This window comes from Cupressus sempervirens, chromosome 3 (genome assembly GCF_028749045.1).
Source record: "Cupressus sempervirens isolate cs-2001-9-10 chromosome 3, ASM2874904v1, whole genome shotgun sequence".
NCBI classification, from domain to species: domain Eukaryota; kingdom Viridiplantae; phylum Streptophyta; class Pinopsida; order Cupressales; family Cupressaceae; genus Cupressus; species Cupressus sempervirens.
In genome coordinates, this window is record NC_143120.1 from 487,667,266 (window position 1) to 487,689,286 (window position 22,021).

General features: G+C 34.2%; 1 protein-coding gene across 6 annotated transcripts; it reads left to right on the top strand.

Moving 5' to 3' along the window:
* The first annotated feature begins 7,991 nt into the window (after window positions 1-7,991).
* LOC149567293 (potassium transporter 1-like) lies at window positions 7,992-16,609 on the top strand. 6 transcript variants are annotated; one of them, XM_089820461.1, is made up of 10 exons: window positions 7,992-8,470; window positions 8,660-8,812; window positions 12,275-12,518; window positions 12,639-12,887; window positions 13,231-13,281; window positions 13,486-13,746; window positions 13,905-13,957; window positions 14,048-14,162; window positions 14,297-14,551; window positions 14,665-16,609. In XM_089820461.1, the coding sequence occupies exons 2-10, from the start codon at window positions 8,780-8,782 to the stop codon at window positions 15,723-15,725; spliced, it is 2,322 nt and encodes a 773-aa protein (XP_089676587.1). In that variant the 5' UTR covers window positions 7,992-8,470; window positions 8,660-8,779; the 3' UTR covers window positions 15,726-16,609. The 6 variants fall into 6 exon arrangements, with proteins under 6 accessions (XP_089676587.1, XP_089676588.1, XP_089676586.1 ...); XM_089820462.1 differs by having other exon boundaries at window positions 8,329-8,470; window positions 8,674-8,812; XM_089820460.1 differs by having other exon boundaries at window positions 8,330-8,470; window positions 8,654-8,812.
* The last annotated feature ends 5,412 nt before the right edge of the window (window positions 16,610-22,021 follow it).

Here is a 22,021-nt window from a genome sequence, read left to right on the forward strand (position 1 = left end):
ATATATTTTATAAGGGGATGAACCTGCTTGCAAGGCAACATTTAAAATAATAGTCCAGGCACCTATTAACCGTGTAGTTTTGTCCAATATGCCATCCATTGAAGAAAAGATTGATGGAGCTTCTAAGATAGTGTCATTTGAAGAATCACCTCTTATGTCAACATACTTGGTGGCAATTGTTGTGGGGAAATTTGATTATATAGAAGGAACAAGTGCAACAACAAATACAATTTGTGTATATACAGAGGTTGGAAAGACATCTCAATGTGAACTTGCCCATATCATTTGTTGGTTTGATCCATGGGAGATAAGGGTGCCCTTGAGAAGAGTTTAATGGTGGCTAGAAAATTGAACCAAGCTATTATACAACAAAATTCAAAGCTCCAACATTTAAAAAAAATAAAAAAATCAAATCACAGATTTGAACCTCTACTTTTAGTGGCAACAAACAAGAAACACTAGTAATGTGTTTTAATAGTGTCATTTAAATTTTTTTGGAAACCCTCTATACCCATATTTTTTAAACAATAGAGTTTTCAAAACCACAATAGCAAATCATGAAGCTTCATTTTTGTTTCATATCAGCAATATGTTTTAATTGTGCCGTAAAAACCAGTGAAAACCCTTAAGCTCTCACAATGGCGGCAGTGAATCATAAAAACAACAAATCTCACATGGCGACTGCAATAGAAATGTGCCCAACAAGAAGGAAAAGATTACTGGTCAAGCATATACCTAGCAAGAAAATCCGAACAACAAATCCAATCATGATAGATCAAACATGACTTCAACATAGTGACTAAAAAAGAGTAACAAAATCAAAGGTATTACCTTTAAAGAAGCGGAACCGCAACAATAAAATCATGACGGTTTGATCCTTTTTCAGTTTCCAATCACGAATCATGGAGTTGGCCATCAAAATATTAGAAGAAAAAAAACCATGACTAGTAGCTAGGGTTTCAAAGAATTTTCTTTCCCTTCTTCCTAGTTGCCATTCGAATGGCACAATGCCTTATGTTTTTAGTTTTTTATTTGCCCCTCAATCATTTTAAAATCTCATATCAGGTCCACTTATATGAGCTTGTTAAGACAATTTCATATTTAGCATAGTTTGTATATGTTATTAAATATATTTTATTTTGTTGCATTGATTTCAAATTTGTAATTGTTATTATTTAGTTGATGTTTTTATAAATCAACTAAATAATAATAAATTCTTATGCAACAAAATAGTGATTAGGAGGAAGATTTGAATTTAAAATTCAAATTTAATGCATCTTGTGAACAATTAAGGGGGAAGTCAAATCTGTTTGAGGACAAGTGGAGGGAATCTAGGGGATTGTTGAGTCAGTTTAGAAGTGTTTTTGACTCAGTTTGAAGACTTTAATGACATTATTAAAAGTGTTCATGATGGGTGATGAGATGGCTGGACTATGTCATCAAGTACATGTCTTTTGGAGTCATTTTAGGTGCTATTTTTGGGGCTATATTCCTGATTTCACCCAAGTCGGCTAAATTAGCATGTATTTAGTGAGTTTTTTTAACTCATTTGGAGGGAGTTCTCTCTTATGCAATTTGGGCTCTTAGTGATTTTTCTATCCTTTGGCATATTTTTGCATGATTCTATAATTCATTTTTTTGATATTCAGAAGCTATCTTGGAGATAGTTTTGGCATAATTCTTATCATCTTCTTGTCATTTGCAGAAGTGTGTTCGTGTGATTTGATAGAATTGTTTGTGAAAGCTTCATTTTCCTTTCAGTTTTGTCTCACTTTTGTATGTATTCTATGATAAATGTATGGTACAGGTTGCAGGTTGTGTGAGCAGATGTAATGTGTTCTTCATCATGAAAGTTTATTTTCCTTTGTTGAGCAAACAATCATGTCAACCTTTCTGCAGAATATTTATGTGCATGTCTATGTTAGGCAAGTTGTGTGAGTTTGAAGATTATTTCATTGTTTTCAATTGTAAAAGTTCTCTGAATATCACAAATTCTAGGTGCATCGCCATCGGTTTAGTTTTTCTTTTCAATAATCTCTATCCTTTTTCCCAGAAGTTTAAATTAGGTTTATGGAAATGTCACTGAATATTCAATAGGAGCCGGCCTAGAAATTGGAGGTTTCACTTCAATCGCTTCCCACCAAGAAGTGATTCCCATGTTATGCCAGAATTACTGAACTATTTCAGTTCAGTAGTAGGTGCAAATTTTGGAACTTGACAGTTCCAATTGCTTGTGAAACAATTGTCCTTGCCCGAGTTAATCTCTCAATTTTGCATAGGGGTGGGAATCCTTCCCAAGAGTCTGTCCAGAATCTAACCTCCTTACCATTTGCTACTTGCCATGTTACTTTGTTGAGAATAATATGATGACATTTCAACATAAAATTCCAAGCTATAGAGCCTTGGGGGGGAGATTTAGTTCTAAGGATACTTAGGGGATCAGAGGAATTGAGATATTGTTCTGAGAGAGACCTAACCCAAGAAAGTTCAGGATTACAAATCATTCTCCAAATCAGCTTTACTCCTAAAGAAAGAGCTTGAAGTTTAATATTTTGGATACCAAAGCCACCTTCCTCCTTATCTTGGCAAATTTTGTTCCAAGCCATTAAGTTGAATTTCTTTTTATTATTAGCTCCTTGCCAGAAGAAATCCTTCAAGGATTTGTTTAGTGAATTTCCCATACAAGTAGGGGGATTTTGAAGTGACAATTGATAGATAGGTATGTTAGATAGTACTAATTTTAGCATAGTAGTTCTTCCTGCTAGAGAGAGCCATTTTCCTTTCCATGATTGAATAATTTTTTTTTTAAAAATTCCTAATAGGGGCTCCCATAATTTAGCTTGATTAGATGAATCATTTTAATTGGAAACCTAGATATCTACAGGGAAGGGAGACTGTTCATATATTAAAGATGGAGCTAATCCTCTTTTGAGTTACTACCTTTGTATCAAAAAAGAAAATTTTAGATTTAGCTCTATTGATTTCTTGTCCACATACCTTTGTATATTCTATTAGTTTACAATTAATTATGTTAGCTTCTTTTTCACTTGCTTAACCATAGAGAAAGGTATAATCAACAAAATTTTGATGGGTTTTTGGTTTGTTGCTATTGGCAATCTTGAGCCCATTTAGGGACAATTCCATCTTCTGTTGTTTAAGGGACCTGCCAAGTGCTTCAAAGAGTAAAATGAAAAGAAAGGGTGATATAGGATCTCCTTGTCTAATACCTCTAGATGGGGAGAAGAAACCTTTCGGGGTGCCATTAATGAGAATCAAGAATTTTGGTGTAGAAATACATTAAAAAATTAAGTTAATCCAAGGTTTTGTGAACCTAAAGGCCTATAGGAATTTGCATAAAAATCTCTAGTTAACTTTACCATAAGCCTTATGTCCAGTTTGATAAGCATTCCTGGTTTTTCACTTAATTTAAGTGAATGAATTGTTTCTTGGGCAATGATCATACCGTCATAAATCGATCTTCCTTGAAAAAATCCAAATTGTTCCTCACTTATGAGCGTAGGGAGGAATGTTTGAAGTCTTGATACTAAAGTTTTGGTTAAGAGTTTGTAGAGGGTATTATAGAGGGCAATAGGGAGTCACTAAAGTCCTTACAATGATCTAATTTTAGAATGAGTGCAAGGAAGGTATGGTTGATATCTTTTAAGTATTCTTCCAGAATTCCTCATACTTTCCAAAGCCTTTGCAATCTCCTCCCCCATGAAATGCTAACATTTTTGAAAAAATAAAGTTGGAAAGCCATCAGGTCTTAGGGCTTTATTTGGATTCATATTAAAGAGGACCTTAGTTACTTAATCTTTAGAGAGTTTATTCATTAGAAACTGATTTTCCTTATCACTACTAATCTTGGGAATGGTTTTCAGAAAATTTCATTTGTCTTTATACGATGACTCTTCATTTAAAATATTTTGAAAATAATTTAGGGCCTCTCTTGATATTTCCTCTTTATCTTCTAAGATATGGTCTTCTTTTGAATGAATTTTGGTTATACTATTGATTGATCTTTTGACCTTGGTGCAGTTATGGAAAAATTTGGTATTCTTATCCCCTTCTCTATGCCAAACTTCCCTTGATTTTTGTCTCTCGTATATTTCTTCTTTTGCCAAAATATCTTCTAGTTTTAGTCTTAAATTTTTTTCCTGGATATATATTTTTTCATTTATTTCGTTGTTCATTATTTCTAGGTTGATGTTGTTTAAGGCTTCTTCAGTATCTCATTTTAGCTCAAAGATGTTTTCGAAATGATGTTTATTCCATTGTATTAAGTTAATTTTAATCATTTTAAGTTTTTGGACTACTCTAAGCATCCTATATCTCTCTAGTATTGTTCCACCAGAGTTCTAATAGGTTCAAAAGGTTTTCATCTTTGAACCACATTTGTTCCACTCTAAAGGGTTCCTTTTAGGTGTAGCTTCCTTTTCCATTCTTAGGCAAATAGGGAAGTGGTATGATCCCAAATAAGGGATGGTTTTTGATGTGATTTTGGAGATATTTGTTAGAAGGTAGCCATTATAGAAGAATCTATCAAGTTTCTCTGCTACTTGGTTGCATCCTTGTCTTCTATTGTTCCATGTGAATGCATTATCTTTAGATGGGACTTCAATTAACACTTTGGTTTGTATCCATTGATTGAAGTCAGATGCTGCCTATGGTAGTTTATCCAACCCTCCTAATTTCTCTTTTAAGGATGTAATAACATTGAAGTCCCTTCTTAGAAAGGTGAAGGTACTATATTGATGAATATGTTGACTAATGTCAACCCATACCAATTTTTTCCAAAATTAGTTGTAGGGCCATAGATGTTAATAAGCTTAAAGGTTAAAGAACTATTCCAATCAACTACTTAACCAATTATTTTCATTCCTTAAGGTATCAACTTGGTAAGATTTAGGGTTCTAGATGACAACTAGCCCTCCGGAGGCTCCTTCTGAAGGGACTTCTATTGCTTTCCTACAACCCAATTTTTCTCTAAACTTTTCTAATTCTAAGTTACTTAATTTGGTTTCTTGGATTAATGAAAAATTAGGTTTATATTTATTAATAGATTTTTAAAAAAGGTGTTGCTTGCTAGAGGCATTAAGGCCCCTAACATTCCATGATAGAATCTTCATACCTCTTTGGGAAGGCTCTTCCCCTTTCCAACATCAAAAATGTCAATAAGCTTTGTTTGTCCTTTTGTTGTTGCACTCCTATTTCAAAGTTCCTTGTGTGATTTTCTTTCTCTCTTCTTATGGATCTTTGTAACATTTGGACTATTAAGAGTCAACTCTGATTGTTCTATTCCTCAAGTGTCTCATTCTAGATTGAAAGCTTCAACATCTCTTCTTAGGTCTTCAAAGGTGTAGTTCTCACCCCCTAGTTCTAGGAGTTTTTGAACCAAAACTGCATTGTGTTCTTCCATTCCTTCCTCATTTATTTCCTCGCAAAATGCTTCATTAATTTCTTCTGTCAGTTGGTCTAAGTATTCCATCTTATCTTAACTTGTTCTGAGATTTCATCTTCTTGTGGAAAGATTTATCTTGCCACCATCGTCAACTCCTTTTCCTCTGGAATATTATTGTTGTCCTATGCAATTTTGTCCTTTATTGTCCTCTTCTCTGGTGTTTGCCAAAATTTTGTGAGATTTTTGTCTTCTTTTGTTGGGGTTACCTTATCCTTATTATCCTTTGTCATTGCTTGTTCTCTATTTAGACTGTCTCTTAGTGACCCCTTTACATTATTTTTTGAGACTGGTGCTAAAAAGAGTCTTGCATTCTCAATTTCTTCAATAGTGGTTACTAATTCCTTAATCTTATTATGAGTAATTGCTCTATCAACTTTCTAATCCTGTTTGCATGAGGTAATTAGTTGGGTTTTTCTCTTCTGATTCTTCTTCTTTTTATGATTTTTTATCTGATGGCTATCTTTCTTGGTTGTGTCCACTTTACTCTTTTCTTAAGTTTTCTGTTGAGCTAATACTATTTGGTCAATAGTAGCATTGATTCTTAGTGTAATTTCTTCATTAAGAGATTTAATGCTTGATATATTCTCTATAATTTCTGATATCTCTTCAATTATTTCCATATTGCTTTCCTTTAAGAGTGAGGTTTATTGATCCAGGCCTTTTAAGAATTCTAAACCTTCATTATATCTTGTCTGGGCCACTTGGTTGAAATCTGCCATATGTTTGATTTTCGACAATTTCCTTATATTTTTGTGGTAACTTTGTAGAATTGTCAATTCAGTTACTTTGCCTTTCTTTGGCACTTCCTTAATGATAGAAGAATTTAGGGCTTTTGTAGTTTCTTCCTCTAGAACTTCTTAAAACCATCTATGGGATGGTTTTTCTGCTACAGTCCTTATTTCTGGGTATTGTTTCGCCAATCTAGTATCCACATTAACTTCTTCAAAGTTAGAAGTATTAATTGTTGCAATCTGTCTAGCTTTAATAAGCATTATGTTGTTAATTATTCCTTTGTAGATTGAATAATGAACTCCATAAATAGATCTGTTAGAAATAACTTTGACTACCCTCTGATAGTACATATTTGGTTTGAGACAGACCAAGAGCTTTATTGTGCTAGTTTTATCATTATGAGGTTCATAACCCAATAGTCCTCCTAGAGCTTCACCAATTTGAATAAATAATTTTATGTCATTGAGCTTCGAGGAATATTATCTAATGTAATTCACATTGGTAAATTTAGGGAAGTTGTCGATTCCTCATTATAATTTGGAAACCATTTTAAGAAATTTAAACTATGTCCTCTAAAAAAACAAAGAGAATTTTATAATAAAGATTTTTTTATTTATCTTCCTTGCTTTCTAAGTAAGTTAAAACATCAGAGATAAAGGTCATACTTACTTGTTCGTCGAAGAGGGTTTTAAGCCTTTCAAGCATATCTAATTCGGTCGATTTTGGTCTAGTCTAGAGGGCATAAATCCCCTTTTTTCCATAGTCAAACCAGAGCTTCTCGCTTACTTCATCGCTAAAGATTACCGTGGGTGCTTCAGTTTCTTCCTTTTGGTTGCCCTAATTTGTAGTTGCCATATCCGATTTTTGTTTGGGGAAATTGCCAAATTGAAAAATGGGTTTTGATGATGGAGTAAATTTTGATTGCAGTGTTAAAGAGGGTTTTTTGGTATTTGATATAATCAAAATATTGTTATCTCCTAAGATGAAAGGGGGTATAGGGTAGGGAGTGGAGCCAGATCTCCAAGTTTTTGGACTGTATCTTTGTTGGTTTTGCGCCTTTTTTGGATAAGCCCTGATATCCATTGAGCTCCATATACCGTTGGTTATGGCCTAGTGGTACTTGGTTTACTTCTAAGATTATGCTAGGCTGCATAATCTTATTAGCCATAGCTTTTACAGGTTGTCCTGCCCTTTCTAGGTTGTTGTCGATTTACTCTTGATTTTTTGCATATCGGGTTTGGCTGAAGAATATCCTTTGTTTGTTGGTTAATTTTGTTGCTCTTGATCTTTCCCAAGGTTTTGTTCAGGGATTCAGTTTCGTATTTTCTGATATTCTTCTTGTTTATGACCTGTTGCCATTCTCTCCTTCCTTGCTGGGTATTGCCCTGATTTTTGCTACTCTAGATAATTCCTTTTGTCTAGCTTTGTGTGTAGCGATTGTAGCCTTAAAATTATTCTATGTTTTTTCTGCTTTCTTTTCCTTAGCTAATGCATCAAATATGTTGCTCACCAGCAGAGCAGGGGGTCTATATTGATAATTGCATCGTGGTTTAGGGTTAAATATTTCACAAGATTTTTTCACTAGTTTTTTCGATGAGATGTTCACATATTCCTTTTCTTATTTATTAATCGCCGAACTTGCTTTTTTCGCATTTTTCACTTTGATCACCATTTTTTGCTTTTTTGATATAGAATGATCACTTTTTTTAACCCTTTAACACTTACTAAATTCTTCAAGAAACTTCATTAAAACAAATTACATAATCTAATATATAATTTAAATTCTATGACTACTAATAAGCTTACCTAATTTTTCTCCCATCAACATTAGAATGTCCTAATGTTAAGTCAATATTAGAGTAAGAAAGAAAAAACGGGGCAGGGTAATTCTATCATTGGATCTTTGAAACGATGACTAAGGATCATTTGACCCAAAAAGGGAGTCGTAAAACACGCGATGGATTCGGTAAAAAAACATGAACTCGGGAGCCAATGACACGTGTCTGCTGCTAACCCTAAAATCCAGAGTGTCCTAATCAGAGCCAGAGAGGACGGGGACCCGTACAACACCACGCACACGTGCCAATATCTCATTTACCCGCCGTCGCCAGACCCTTTAAAGTATTTTGGGAAACCGCCGAGCAATTTCAGTTTCTGCTTCCATTTTATGTTTTTGGTTGTGTGAATGGATCCAATGCTGTTCTATCTCATTCACCGAATTCTTCCCATTTGGACTTGGGAAGGAGTTAAACCGTCTGTACACATTTTGAAGAACAGGTAACTCAAATGATTCCATTTCAGTTTTTTTCCCTGTACTGTTGATTTTTTTGGTATATAAATGATAAAATCCCCCCTTTTTTTCAACCTGGATAAACCCATTTGCCTGTTTATAGTCTTGCCTTCTACTTTCTGCTTATCTTCTTTGCATGAATTTGGGGATTCTGTACTTTGATTTTTGAGGGTCAGCGTGGTATATTCAGCGCACGCGAGTTGATTTAGAGCCAGGGCTGGAAGTAGTTTTGTTGTGGTGGGTTTTCATATATGGTGGAGATTATTTAGTAGGAGTCGGAGTAATCTCTGAGCAGAATGGATCTGGAAGCAGGGCCACATGCCACCAAGGTACAAATGAATTAGCATTCAATTTTATTTTTTTTAAATTTAAGATTTTTTTTTGTATTTCAGTTGCAATTTATCTATGTATTCAAAAGGGTCTGTATCTATTGTACAAAGAGAATTCCCCACCGACAGTCATATTTACCAGGCATCATGACTAATGGTATCTAGCTGGTTAGCGCGTGCTTGATTTCATGTTGAAGAAAATCAATTATCTGTGCAAGTGGTTCTAAGGAATGTTAAAAATCTTCAGTTATAAAAAAGCACTTAATCTTTCCAATCCCACATGTGACATACCACAGCCCATGCTGAGTTTGCTTAGAACTAAATGAGTGTCAGCCAATTTTTAGTGAAACCCCAGTAAAGAAAATTTTCATCTTCTCACAATTGTTTGTAGGTAAATTTTGTCTGTAAATTGAAAAAAATTATCAAATTTTGTCCCGTAGTGTTTAGGTTTTGTTTGCACTGATAATTTGTGATATTATTGGATTCCATTTGTGCAGAAGTATTCTTTTCAGAGACATTCTCCAATGCCCTAATCATTAGCGAAGTAGCCACTGCCTCCTCTATAAGTTGCCCTGATGGTTTCAGAGCTTGTCTCACATTTGTGACCTGTAAAGTCGATTTGATTCCAAAGTGTTTTGGGCCTTGGGGAAACCATAAACTTCTAGTTACTGAATCCCAGTCTTGATGACTCTGATATTTACCATTAAATGGTGTACCATATAAATAGGTCTAACTGTTCAAGGAATGAAAAATTGCAAGAAATATATGTGTTGAATATGACATTGTCATCAATTGCACAAGAACCAATAACGGCCTGAGAGTAATGGAAGAATACCTCAGCCATGCCAGAAGATTGCATTCACTTTTGCTGAGTTTAAGTCATGAATCTGTTTGGAGCGCAGCTAGATGGAGGATATTTGGCTTACACTATTAAAAATCTTGTATCCAGGTTTCCAGTATCTGCATATTCTAAATTACAACTGAAAGTAAACGTTGATAGAAATAGAACCTTGTGCTTGTGCTGGGAATTTGTGTTTGAAAAATAACAGCTTTGCATCTCAGGTTTCATTCAGAAACATGGAAAAGATCATGTTATTGAGTAGTTGTAACCGTTATCGTTTTTGGTTAGGTAGAAGGGATACTTTTTATCTCTTACAATGTATATTTGAATCTCTGATTGACAATATATGTTTTTCACCTCAGTGAGTATCACCTAGATGCAATGAGCAATAAGTGTTTCATTCATTCTCATGAGAGATAGGTTCTTGTGAACCATTACTCATAAAACACGGGTCAATAAGTTTACATGGGTCAATAAGTTTAACTGGAAAGCTACACAGTTGAATCCTGATAGCAATATCACAATTTGATTTGCAGTGTGAAAAATGTCTCCTACTTATCAACATGTGTTCTGCTCATGATCTGCTAAATTCATACCTTGTTGAAGACCGTAACTAAAACAGTCCCTCTTCCATTGACAATAATTTTTCCAGAGTGATGTGAGTTCACTTTTCACTGTTCACATTAACAGCCCCGATGAATAAATAACTGAATTCTTTGGTTCATGTTCTTGACATTTGATGGTCAAAGTTTGTTGGCCCTACTTATTATTACAGTCTTTTGGGAGAAAAATTTTACATTGAGAAAGTACTAGTAGAAGTGGAAGATGCTTGCTCGTTTCAGAAACCGGTTGGATTTAGTCTTGCAAGTTTTCTCACAAATAAATTTGTTTGAATGATTTTTAATGGAAGTTATTGGTTATACCAAATTTGAAAATATCATTATTAAGATTCCGTTTATACCCCAATTGTTTTATAAAATTTATTACAGAAACATGGGTTGATCAGTTTGATTCAAGAAATGTCGCAGTTGAATCTTGATAGCAATATCACAATCAAAGTTGCACTGACTGTCTCAGGACATCACCTCATATTGTGTAATCTGTATTAGCTGATATGATTTGAAAGTGCCTTTCGGCCTTTGGAAAATCATAAATTTGAAGTTTCTAGTCAGTGAATCCTGATCTTGATGTCACTGATATTGATCATTGATAGGTGCATTCTAGTAAGAGATATGATATTCCAGGAATGGGATTTAAAAGAATGATTCTCTACAAGAATATCAAAATTTTATGAAATCCCTTTGTATACTGAAACTGATTTTTAATGTTTTGGTCTGAATAGTTAATCCCATCTTCAGGTGAAAGATAATATTGATGCACAGTAAAGTCAAAATTGGACTCCCTATAGGGATAAGCTCAGAGAGTGACAGTTTATTCATTAATTACGTCCAATAAATATCTCCAAACACACAAGATGTTGAAAATGAGTTTCAATATATACAGAGATTCTAGTCAGTGAATCCGGATCTTGATGTCACTGATATTGATCATTGATAGATGCATTCTAGTAAGAGATATGATATTCCAGGAATGGGATTTAAAAGAACGATTCTCTACAAGAATATCAAACTTTTATGAAATCCCTTTGTATACTGAAACTGATTTTTAATGTTTTGGTCTGAATAGTTGATCCCATCTTCAGGTGAAAGATAATATTGATGCACAGTAAAGTCAAAATTGGACTCCCTATAGGGATAAGCTCAGAGAGTGACAGTTTATTCATTAATTACGTCCAATAAATATCTCCAAACACACAAGATGTCGAAAATGAGTTTCAATATATATAGAGATTCAAGAAATGTTTTGTATCTGTACTAGGAATGGACTGTACAAATCTATGACTTACTGAATGGTCCTCTGTTGATTTGACATTGTCACCAAATGCACAAGAAAAAATGGAGGTCCTGAGATCAATGGTAGAATGTATCTTTAATGTCTAATGATTTTTTTTTCTTGTGATGAGCATAAGCCATTCATTAGTGAGGAGGCCAGGTGCAGGATCTGTGGATTATGGTTACTGATAACTCAGTATGAAGGACTTGTATTCAGGTTCATATTCTGGTTTTTTTTGATACTTGTTGTGGGTATTGTTGCCATGTTCCAAAAGTCAGAGGATCTTTCACTGAGTAGTTAGTCTTTTAGCTGGGGAGAAGATTAGTTTTTCTTGTAATATATACTTAGATTTCGAACTGAACTTGTATGTAGTGTGTACTGCTCATTATCTTCTTAAAATATCAATTCATGCCTTGAAAAATACCTGGATTACAACAGTTTCTCCACTGAAAGCATCTTGTCCAACATGGCGCTAGTTAAAAAATGGGGTACATTCAGATTTAAAAGGCAATTTTTTTGTCTTATCCTCAACCTTGTATTCTTAGATATAGAACCGGGCTTAGATTTGCATGGCTTTATAGATATTTAATTTGCTGTGAAGTGAAGAAATTGGAATATATTTCCTTGATTGGCAAAACATGTATCAGTAATCAATGGTGTGTGCTAAATGCCCCATGAGACACTTTATTGTTTTCAGGATCTAAACTTTGTCTCCATTTGTATCACAGAATTATCAGAAGGATTCATACAAAACTATTTTGACTCTGGCTTATCAAAGTTTGGGAGTGGTATATGGTGACCTAAGCACTTCTCCTCTCTATGTTTACAAAAGCACATTCTCTGGAGGATTGAAGCTCAAGGAAAATGATGATGAGGTCCTTGGGGTTCTTTCCCTTATCTTCTGGACTTTTACACTAATTCCCCTCTGCAAATACATATTTTTTGTTTTAAGGGCAGATGACAATGGTGAAGGTACACTTTGAACCATGTGCATTTCTCACAAGCAAGTCATAATCTTGATTTTTTTGTTCCTGTGTTTTCTGCTTTGCGTGATTTTCAATTCATGGGATTCATTGCCTGATTTAAGTGCAGGTGGGACTTTTGCCTTGTACTCATTACTTTGCAGACATGCAAAATTAAGCCTTATGCATAATCATCAACCTTCAGATGAGCAACTCTCAACATACAAGCTAGAAAGTCCTCCTCGAGATACATTTCAGAGTTCTGCTATAAAATCATTCTTTGAGAAACATCGTAGAGCCCGCTTGATTCTCCTCATGGTAGTCTTGCTTGGAACATGCATGGTTATCGGCGATGGAGTGCTTACACCAACAATCTCAGGTATGCGTATTCATGATGCTCTTTATTCCAACATGTTGCTCTGAAGCTTTTGCCTGCAAATGCATTTAACAACCACTAACAGAAAAAAGTTATATTTAGGCATTCGGATTTTTTATTAAACCAGTGTTTGAAAATGAATAGATGATATATTCCATTATTCATTCTGCAACGTAGCTTATCCTACACATTTGCATTGATGACCTTGATTGTGCTCAGCTTTCTAACAAGAAAATGTTTTTCAAGTCTCAATCTTATAACAATGAACTGTAAAACCATGACCAATGCTTGTCATAAGCGAGCATCAGAAAGTATTATAACATTTTCCTTTTTGTGAATTTTGCAGTCCTCTCAGCAGTGTCGGGTGTCAAAGTAAAGTTCAGCTGTCTTCATGAAAGTAAGAAGAATTTCTAATTCGTTTTGGATCAACTACTATAGCTACAGTATTCAATTCCAGTTGGGTTTGAACATTATGCACAAATGGTGATATGTTGCGAGTATGCATATTTTGTTTCTTCTTTCAAGCAAGTTCTTTTGCACACAAATTTTGCCATCTATTAAATTAAGTCTGAAGCTTTGATGATCTGATCTGATTTGACAGATCACATTGTTGCCATTGCATGTGTCATCATAGTGGGACTCTTTGCACTCCAGCATTATGGCACACATAGGGTAGGATTTCTCTTTGCACCCATTGTCCTAGCCTGGCTTGTCTGCATCAGTTGCATTGGAATTTACAACATAATCCACTGGAATCCGAGTGTGATCCGAGCAGTCTCGCCATACTATGTGTACATATTTTTCAAGAAGACACGAGGAGATGGCTGGGCCTCCCTTGGAGGTATTGTCCTTTGCATCACAGGTTGGTAAACATTTCTTGCTTGTGCCTTACAATATAGGACAAAGTTGCAAAATCAGTGTACATTTCAAGAGCATTATTGATTCATAGAACTGAATTTGGATTTCTATAGAAACTCCTTACCAGTTGTCTGATATTTATGATTCTAATTTCATTGTCAGGTGCTGAGGCTATGTTTGCAGATCTGGGTCACTTTTCCCAGTTGTCAATCAAGGTAAATGAATGCTCTTTATATAATGCCAAAGTGAAGCATTTAACATATAATAAATTACCAGTTGTCTGACAAACTCATATACCAAGGCAGATAGCATTTACTGCTGTTGTCTATCCATCTTTGGTTCTTGCTTACATGGGGGAAGCTGCATTTCTTACCAAAAACAAGAATGAAATAGAGAGCAGCTTCTATAAGGCCATTCCAGGTAAACAACATTATTTATCTTTCAATTTTTAATAGATATAGCAGCACATATAAAAGTTAGATACAAGAAATAACGATTAATTGAACTTAATTGTGTTTCAAGATTTGACATAAAAGTATTATTTTGTCCTGTAGAACCTGTTTTTTGGCCTGTTTTCATTGTGGCCACCATGGCTACTGTGGTGGCAAGTCAGGCAGTCATCTCAGCAACCTTTTCTATAATCAACCAATGCTCAGCTCTAAGCTGTTTCCCTCGTGTGAAGGTCATCCATACTTCCAATAAAATACATGGGCAGATATATATTCCAGAAGTTAACTGGATCTTAATGTGTCTCTGTCTTGCTGTTACTATTGGCTTCAGAGACATAAGCATGATTGGTCATGCCTATGGTATGTATCAGATCGCTCTCACCTTTGATTTGACTTCTGGTCTATAAGTCCAGATTACCAAAGAGAGTAGGGTTATCAATTATTTTGACTGAAATTACCTTGTTGATTTGCAGGATTGGCTGTCATTACTGTCATGTTTGTTACAACCTGCTTGATGTCTTTAGTGATTGTTACAATATGGCAGAAAAGCATATTGGTAGCCTTGATCTTCTTAATCTTTTTTGGATCTATTGAACTTGTTTATGTCTCTGCATCTTTCATCAAAGTTCCCAGAGGAGGTTGGCTTCCACTGGTGCTGTCCTTAATTTTTATGGTCATCATGTTTGTTTGGCACTATGGCACCACAAAGAAGTACGAGTTTGATTTGGAAAACAAGGTTTCCATGGAAAGAATTTTGAATCTGGGACCTAGCCTTGGGATAGCTCGCGTGCCTGGGATTGGACTTGTTTATACAGATGTAGCAACAGGAGTTCCTGCTGTCTTTGGTCATTTCGTGACAAATCTGCCTGCTTTCCATCAAGTCCTAGTGTTTGTATGTATCAAATCAGTTGAGGTCCCAAGAGTTCCAATGGAGGAGCACTTCCTCATAGGCAGAATAGGTCCGAAGGAGTACCGCATGTTCAGATGCATATTAAGATATGGTTACAAGGATGCGCATTATGACAATTATACCTTTGAAAATCAGCTAATTTTAAAAATTGCTGAGTTCATTCGAAGAGAAAATGAAGATCATGAACTTGCAGATGACAATGAAACTTTGAATGATACAAGAATGACAGTAGTTGGAATGCCTGCACAATCTTTGGCAACAATAGTTACTTCAGATAAAGTAGAGGAAGTCCACTCTCCTTTGGTTAGATCTCCTGTTAGAATATCCCCTGTAGATGACTTTCTACCTAGAAAGAAAAAGGTGAGGTTCCAGCTCCCTATGAGCCCCGAGATAAGTCCTAATGTCAAGGACGAACTTGAGGATCTTGTTGAAGCTACGGAAGCAGGTGTTGCCCATGTGCTGGGTCATACTTACCTCAAGGCCAAAGAGTCTTCTTCCATCCTTAAGAAATTTATTATTGACATTGCTTATACTTTTCTGCGTAGGAACTGTAGAGGGCCTAGTGTTACTTTGGGCATTCCTCACACTTCTTTACTTGAAGTAGGTATGATCTATTACGTATAAGCGCACAAAAGTCCAAAGGTAAGAAAATATTGCTTTTTCAGATCAAATATCCACTCTTTACATTAAATTCCAAAGATGGAAAAAGTGGATTGTTTTGGCAAGATATCTTTTTGCAGGATGACGACAATTGTCTGGTGCAAGGGCAAGATCAAGTTCTTTGAGTTTGATGGAGCTACTATATGTATCTTCTGCAAAAGTATACTGTACATTTTATCTACATTTTGTATTTGTTACTTTACCCACTCAGGTAAAATTATGGAGGGCTTTTGCATCATGTCAAAAAGAAGGAAGATAAACCCATACAAATTGCAAGTTACCATATGCAATGACTGCGATATTCTTTGATTCCTCAATATTTATGCTTCAAATGTGTCAAACGGCCGGACTGATTGCTGTTCAGACAAAATTTCACGAAGTGTAAATCCACTCCAAGGAAGCCTATCAGTGGAGAATGGTATATGTTTAACCCACCTTTCAAAATTTGAAGACCCTCCACACCACAGTGATCCAATAATGTCATCAAATGAGTTTGAAAGTAATACAAACAGTATTAACCAGGAAAAAACACTCTGGTCCATATGCTTTAAAACATTGTAAGTTTAATGCGGCGGTTTAGTTGTTGATTTTCATCTAGTTATGAATGTTGATAATTGCAACTGGCAAGTGGAAACATGTTGAGGTTTTACAAGTTGGATCGCAGTGCGTTTCTGGCATCTGCTTATAGCTTACTTTTTAAGTTTCAATGCTTCGGATTTCTGTACTAAGGGCGTTTAATTTGACATTAATCTCCAGAATACCTGATAACGAGTAAGGAGAGCACTGAGCAAATCAATTGTGACATGAAATAAATACAGTAACAGCTAAAGCAACAACTTTTGTACAAATGTGGAAAGTTATTAATGTATAGAAATAATGCTAAATCACAAAGAATAAACAACTCAACTCAAAACATAAAAATTTGGCATTAATAACGACATTTAATAAATGGTTGAAACTAAATGAATTAAACAATTGGGTTTAATTTTAGGTTTTACGAGGATTAATTGTCATAGATTTTTTCAATTATTGGTCGGTGTGCTGGAAAAGTGGAACTTCACGTTTATCTAAAGACGCAAAATATCAGTTTTGTTTTAGTTCAGTTACACCCTTGAAAATTGATCTTTGCATTCGTAAAATTCAAGCTTATCTGTAAATTTAAAGTGTGCTCTCTCTCTCTGTGGTAACATTGATCTTTGTACTTGTAAAAATGAAGTTTATATCACTCTCGTAACATTGATCTCTGTATTCTTAAATTTGAAGGTTATAAGTAATTTTAAATTTAACCATAACTCTTGTAGTATTGATCTTTGCACTAGTAAAATTTAGCCTTACATGTGATTAAATTGTGCTAAAACTGGTGTCTAGTTGATGCCTGGAATGCTCTACTTGTAAGGAGTGGTGTCAAGTACAGATGTTTTAGAAGTTTTATACTCAATAGATGCTCTCTTTTGGTTAAACGTTTATTGATGATTTTAATAATTTGATAAAGTGATAAAAGTCAAGAAGCAAGCTAATGCCTAGGATATTGATGTATGAAATAATGCGATGTTGATGTTCTATGTTTATGTTATTAATGGATCGAATGAATTATGACCTAGTCCAGAAGACAAATTTTGTATTAAATTTGGTTAGTAATGGGTAGTTGGTCAGAGTTACCAAAGGTGCAAATTTAAATTTGAACTTTTGCAAATCTAGCCTAGGATATCTATTTCCAAATCTACAAATTTGATTTAGGATGGTCCCATATCAATAGACTAGCACTTGCACCAGAAGGAGGTGCAAGGGGTACGCCGATAGTTATTTGATTTCAAAGTATAATTAAAGGTTTGCATAATAAAAGTAAGTTTACAAAAGTGCAGTTCTACAAATATGTATCGTTGTAGAAAGTTGTCTATTAAGTAGTAGCATCAAATAGTGTTTGTGGCTTTTGTAGGTTCTAAAAAACCATAGCATGAACTGCATGAGAAGACAAAAAATTATAGTATTGCTAATTACAAATCTTTTCTATTTCTTTAGAAGGTGAAATGTTATAATTCATAAGTGACAATTATCATGAATTGAGGAAAGAGAGTAATTTAACAACTAGTTCTTTAAAAGTGGGCGTGTAGGTTATTCTCTTGGTGTGAAAAAAGCATTTAAATAAATATAAAATATAAAATCAAGAGGAAAACAAGATGAATCTTAAAACCATACAATGCATGCCAAAATTGATCGCAAAACTTGCAAAACATAAATTAAGACCATAAGCAATAGCTTTCAAGAGTTAAATTGCGTGGATTTCTCTCTCCGTATTTGCCAAACTCAAAATTCTAAATAGGCAAACAAAGCTTAGAACATCTCAGTTTAGAATTGTCTGCAAACACAAGCATGATATTCTGAGTTCAAAATAGTAGTGAAGATTCTGAAAGTAGGTACTTGTAGCGTGGGCAGTTGTGGATTATAGTCAGTGGACTGGCCGAATGCTAAGTGTAGTTGAGTGGAGACGATGAATAATATTTGAGTTCTTTTCCCCACCATGAATCTGATTCGGCTTCCATGGGCTTTGTGGATTGGGGGTTTTGTGGGTAGTCCTAAGATGTCAGCGATTGAGAGTTGTTTCTGCTGGATTTAAGAAAAAAAAAAAAATAGTAACTTCATAAACTATAATATTATATTGTATAAATAATATAACACATTTAGTTTTAAAATTCTTAATATCATCATTTTACTTATAACAACATATACTCACCTCATGCTTTTACATATTAATTAACATTTGAAAATATCCACAACTTGAAACATAACTAGAGCACAATAACACTAAGCATCAAAATAACTGTCTATAAAACCTCTTTATATTTTTATAATTAATATGGGCAACCTCTTCTCTCTTATTTACTTCAAAATTTAAAAGCATATTTCACTATTGCCGCAATATCATATATATAGAATATTTCATAAATATTTTAGCGGAAAGTAACTCCTCAATATAGAATATATAGAATGTTTCATCTATTTTAAGGAAACTAACCCCTCAATATAGAATATTAATGAAAATTTTGATAAATGTTGTTGTGAATGAATATCTTCATTCTTTTTCATCTTATCTCTAACATTATAATTGGATGAAAAAAATGAGCATGATTATTCTAGTGTTGTTTGCATGAAGTATCATCAACTAGATTGTTTTAACAAAACACATAGTCAATAAGGCACATGCTAAGCTCTAGAGAAATAAGGAAAACACTGATATAATATTTATCAAAAGGAATTGCATATGGATGTGGTTTAAAAGAAGTTATTACTATTAACTTTTTAGATGAGAGTTTTCATTTTAAAGCATTATTCTTATCATATGATTCTAAGTAATATTTGCGAGCTTTCAACCTTAACTTATCACATCATCAAAAAGTGGGATCAACATAAATTTTGGAGGTGTCATTCCTAGAGCTAGTAGGAAAAGAAAGGAATCTCATTTGTACAAGGAGTTGGAAGATGTTGAAACTTTTGCTTAATCCTTTCTATGTTATAGGGAATGTAAAATGTCTCCAAAAAAATATAAGATCATTCCTTTATGAAGATTATTAGAAACTCAAACAAACATATCATTTTAAGGATAAAAACTAAAAGAAAGAGATAACAATTTTTAAGGAAATTGGGTTAAAGAGGATTACAAATGATGTTAAGGCCTTTGAAATTATGTTAAGACTTTCAAACTATTAAAAGAAGTTCAACAATATCAAATAGTTCTTAGACTTTCAAACTATTAGGAATCCATGAATATCAAAGAGATTTGAAGACCTTTTAAAATTTTAAAAGGAGACCATGAGTAACAATAATTTCATAGACTTTCAAAATGTTGAAAGAAGTTCATAAATATCAATGAGTTCTTTAGACTTTGAAGCTATTAAAAAAGAGTATCAATGAATCAATGAATTCTTAGACTCAAAAAATGTTAAAAGAGGTTCATAAATTTTAATAAGTTCTTAGATATTATAAATATTTGGAGTCCACTAATATCAATGAATTCTTAAAACTTTGAAATTATTAAAAGAAATCTATGAAATCAATGAGTTCATCCAAAACTGTTGAAAGAAGTCCCATGAATATCATTGAGTTCAAACTTTCAAACTAATAAAAAGAAGTTTATAAAATAAATGAGTCCCATTAATATCATTGAATTTAAAGATTTTCAAACTAATAAAAATAAAAAGGTATGAATGACTCCAATTTTAGTAATGTCCCTTTTTATCACATTTTTAAAATAAAATATTATATAATTCTTTTAGTTAATTTATGGAGTTGTAGAGATATATGAATAATTTGTTTAGTCATTGAAAGAAACACAACAACATTTACACAGTACAACCCTGCCATGTAGAAGATATTAAATTTGAACAATCAGTTTTTTCACATAATTGACAACCACAAACAAATATAGTCAAGTATATGTTTTCCTCATCTTGGAGATATGATGGATAATGTAAATTAAATCAAACATACACTCCTATACCATTGGTATCTTCTGTTATTTACAAATTTGTAATGCAACCGGAATGAAATGTGAAGAATCAATCCGGTGAATGGACATTCCATAGCCAAGTTTTACATCTTTTGTTCTTTACAAATTTGCTATGAAATCAAAATGAAATGCAAAGAATCAGTGATATGACGGAAATTAAGAATCAATGTTATGACAGAAAATTCTCTTTGAGCTTGGGGCTGCCTGATTGATTTCATCTGGTTCAAAGGTCACCAATTTGGGAAGTACTGTGTTAAACAAGATATTGATTGAGTTGGCATTCAAGACCAATTCCAAAACCTCTCTTTGAGGCTCCATACCCTCATCCAATCTGATTCTATGAGCTGGAGATCCATACCCTGATAATAGTGCTTACACTGCTTCAATGGCGGATTTCATTTCTTTGTTTCTTTGTCTTTCTTCTCCAGTTGATCTTTTGTACTCAAATTCAGCTGAGAAAAGATTGTACTTATCTGATAGGGTTGGTGGCCAAGTTGACAATTCTTATGATATTATTCTAAGAATCTCTTTCATGTCCGCATTCTTGTCTACCAAATCTCTGATGCTTTGCCTTGCTGATAAATTTAGCCTGCCCCTATTTTTGAAGTTCTCTTTGTTTCTCTTGCTGGAATCCCTCGATGGTTTGGTGTCAAAACCCTCTTTTCTCTCTAGAAGAAGAGGGGAAATGCACAAGTTTAGTGCTTTTTGGGCCGTTGAATAGAACTCTGTGATTCCTATAGAGAAAAAACATAAAGAATAGTGTGATTTAAACTAAATTTGAACAAACCCCACAAATATAAATTTAGATTAGACTGATTTCAAGCAGGCCCCCAAAGCCTAAATCCAATGAAATTAATTTCAATTAAGGACACCATATTTCTTTGAGCTCTTCATTGGATGTAGCCGATGTATTTTTCTGGATGCATTAGGTGATGATCTTGAAGTTTTGTACAAAGGGGAGAAGGCTTTCGCAACTGTAGAGGACTGTATACTGGACAACTGAGTGGGATTGTATTTGGCTGAGTTCTCTAGACCACTAAGTGCTGGACCACTAAGTGTGCTACATGATCAGAAGGTGCTTGATGCTAAAGTGAGATTAAAAAAAACTACTTAATAATAGTTTGAACCCATTCTCTGGCGGTAGCCAATTTTAGGTTGCAAGCAACCCCTATTGGCTAAAATCATCTTCACCTGCAATGCAAAATCGTTGAGATTCTACTAAACGAAATTAAAGGAGCAGAGGCATGTTTACTAGGCTTTGATAGAGAGATTATATCAATAAATTGATTTGATTGGAAACATCCGAAATCATGTCATTAATAAGGCATTGAATGGGAAAACTTTTGTAGGGAGGAGTCCACCTGGAGTCTGGCTGAACTAGCGAGCCAAACGGCAATAAAGAACTAAATTTCCATGAGTGCAAGTCCTCTATCATTTGAACATTTGTTAAAAAATAGTTCCGTTAGCCCATAACAAAAGTCCCCCACAAGAAGAGGGAGTGGGGACATGAGACAAACACAAAGAGAGAAACTTTCATGGAATTGCAATTGCAATACCAATTCCCCGGTAGTAGGATTTGAGACATGGCATGGGCTTTCAGTAGTTATTGAAACATCAAATGTTAAGAAACTGAAACCCTTTTATCTATTTCAGATATTAACAATGGCATTTTTATAAAGAGACTGCAGAGTAGCAGATTCAGGGTGCCCTTGTATAATTCGGGCAACAAACTTGGTCTCGCTCATAATCAAAATAG

What these genes read in the sequence shown, in the direction of transcription:
- LOC149567293 (XM_089820461.1), top strand. Translation starts at nt 8,780, where the DNA reads ATGGATCTGGAAGCAGGGCCACATGCCACCAAG. An exon ending in GGCAGATGACAATGGTGAAG is followed by an intron (nt 12,519 to 12,638) that starts GTACACTTTGAA and finishes ATTTAAGTGCAG; the next exon opens with GTGGGACTTTTGCCTTGTAC. An exon ending in GCTTACACCAACAATCTCAG is followed by an intron (nt 12,888 to 13,230) that starts GTATGCGTATTC and finishes TGAATTTTGCAG; the next exon opens with TCCTCTCAGCAGTGTCGGGT.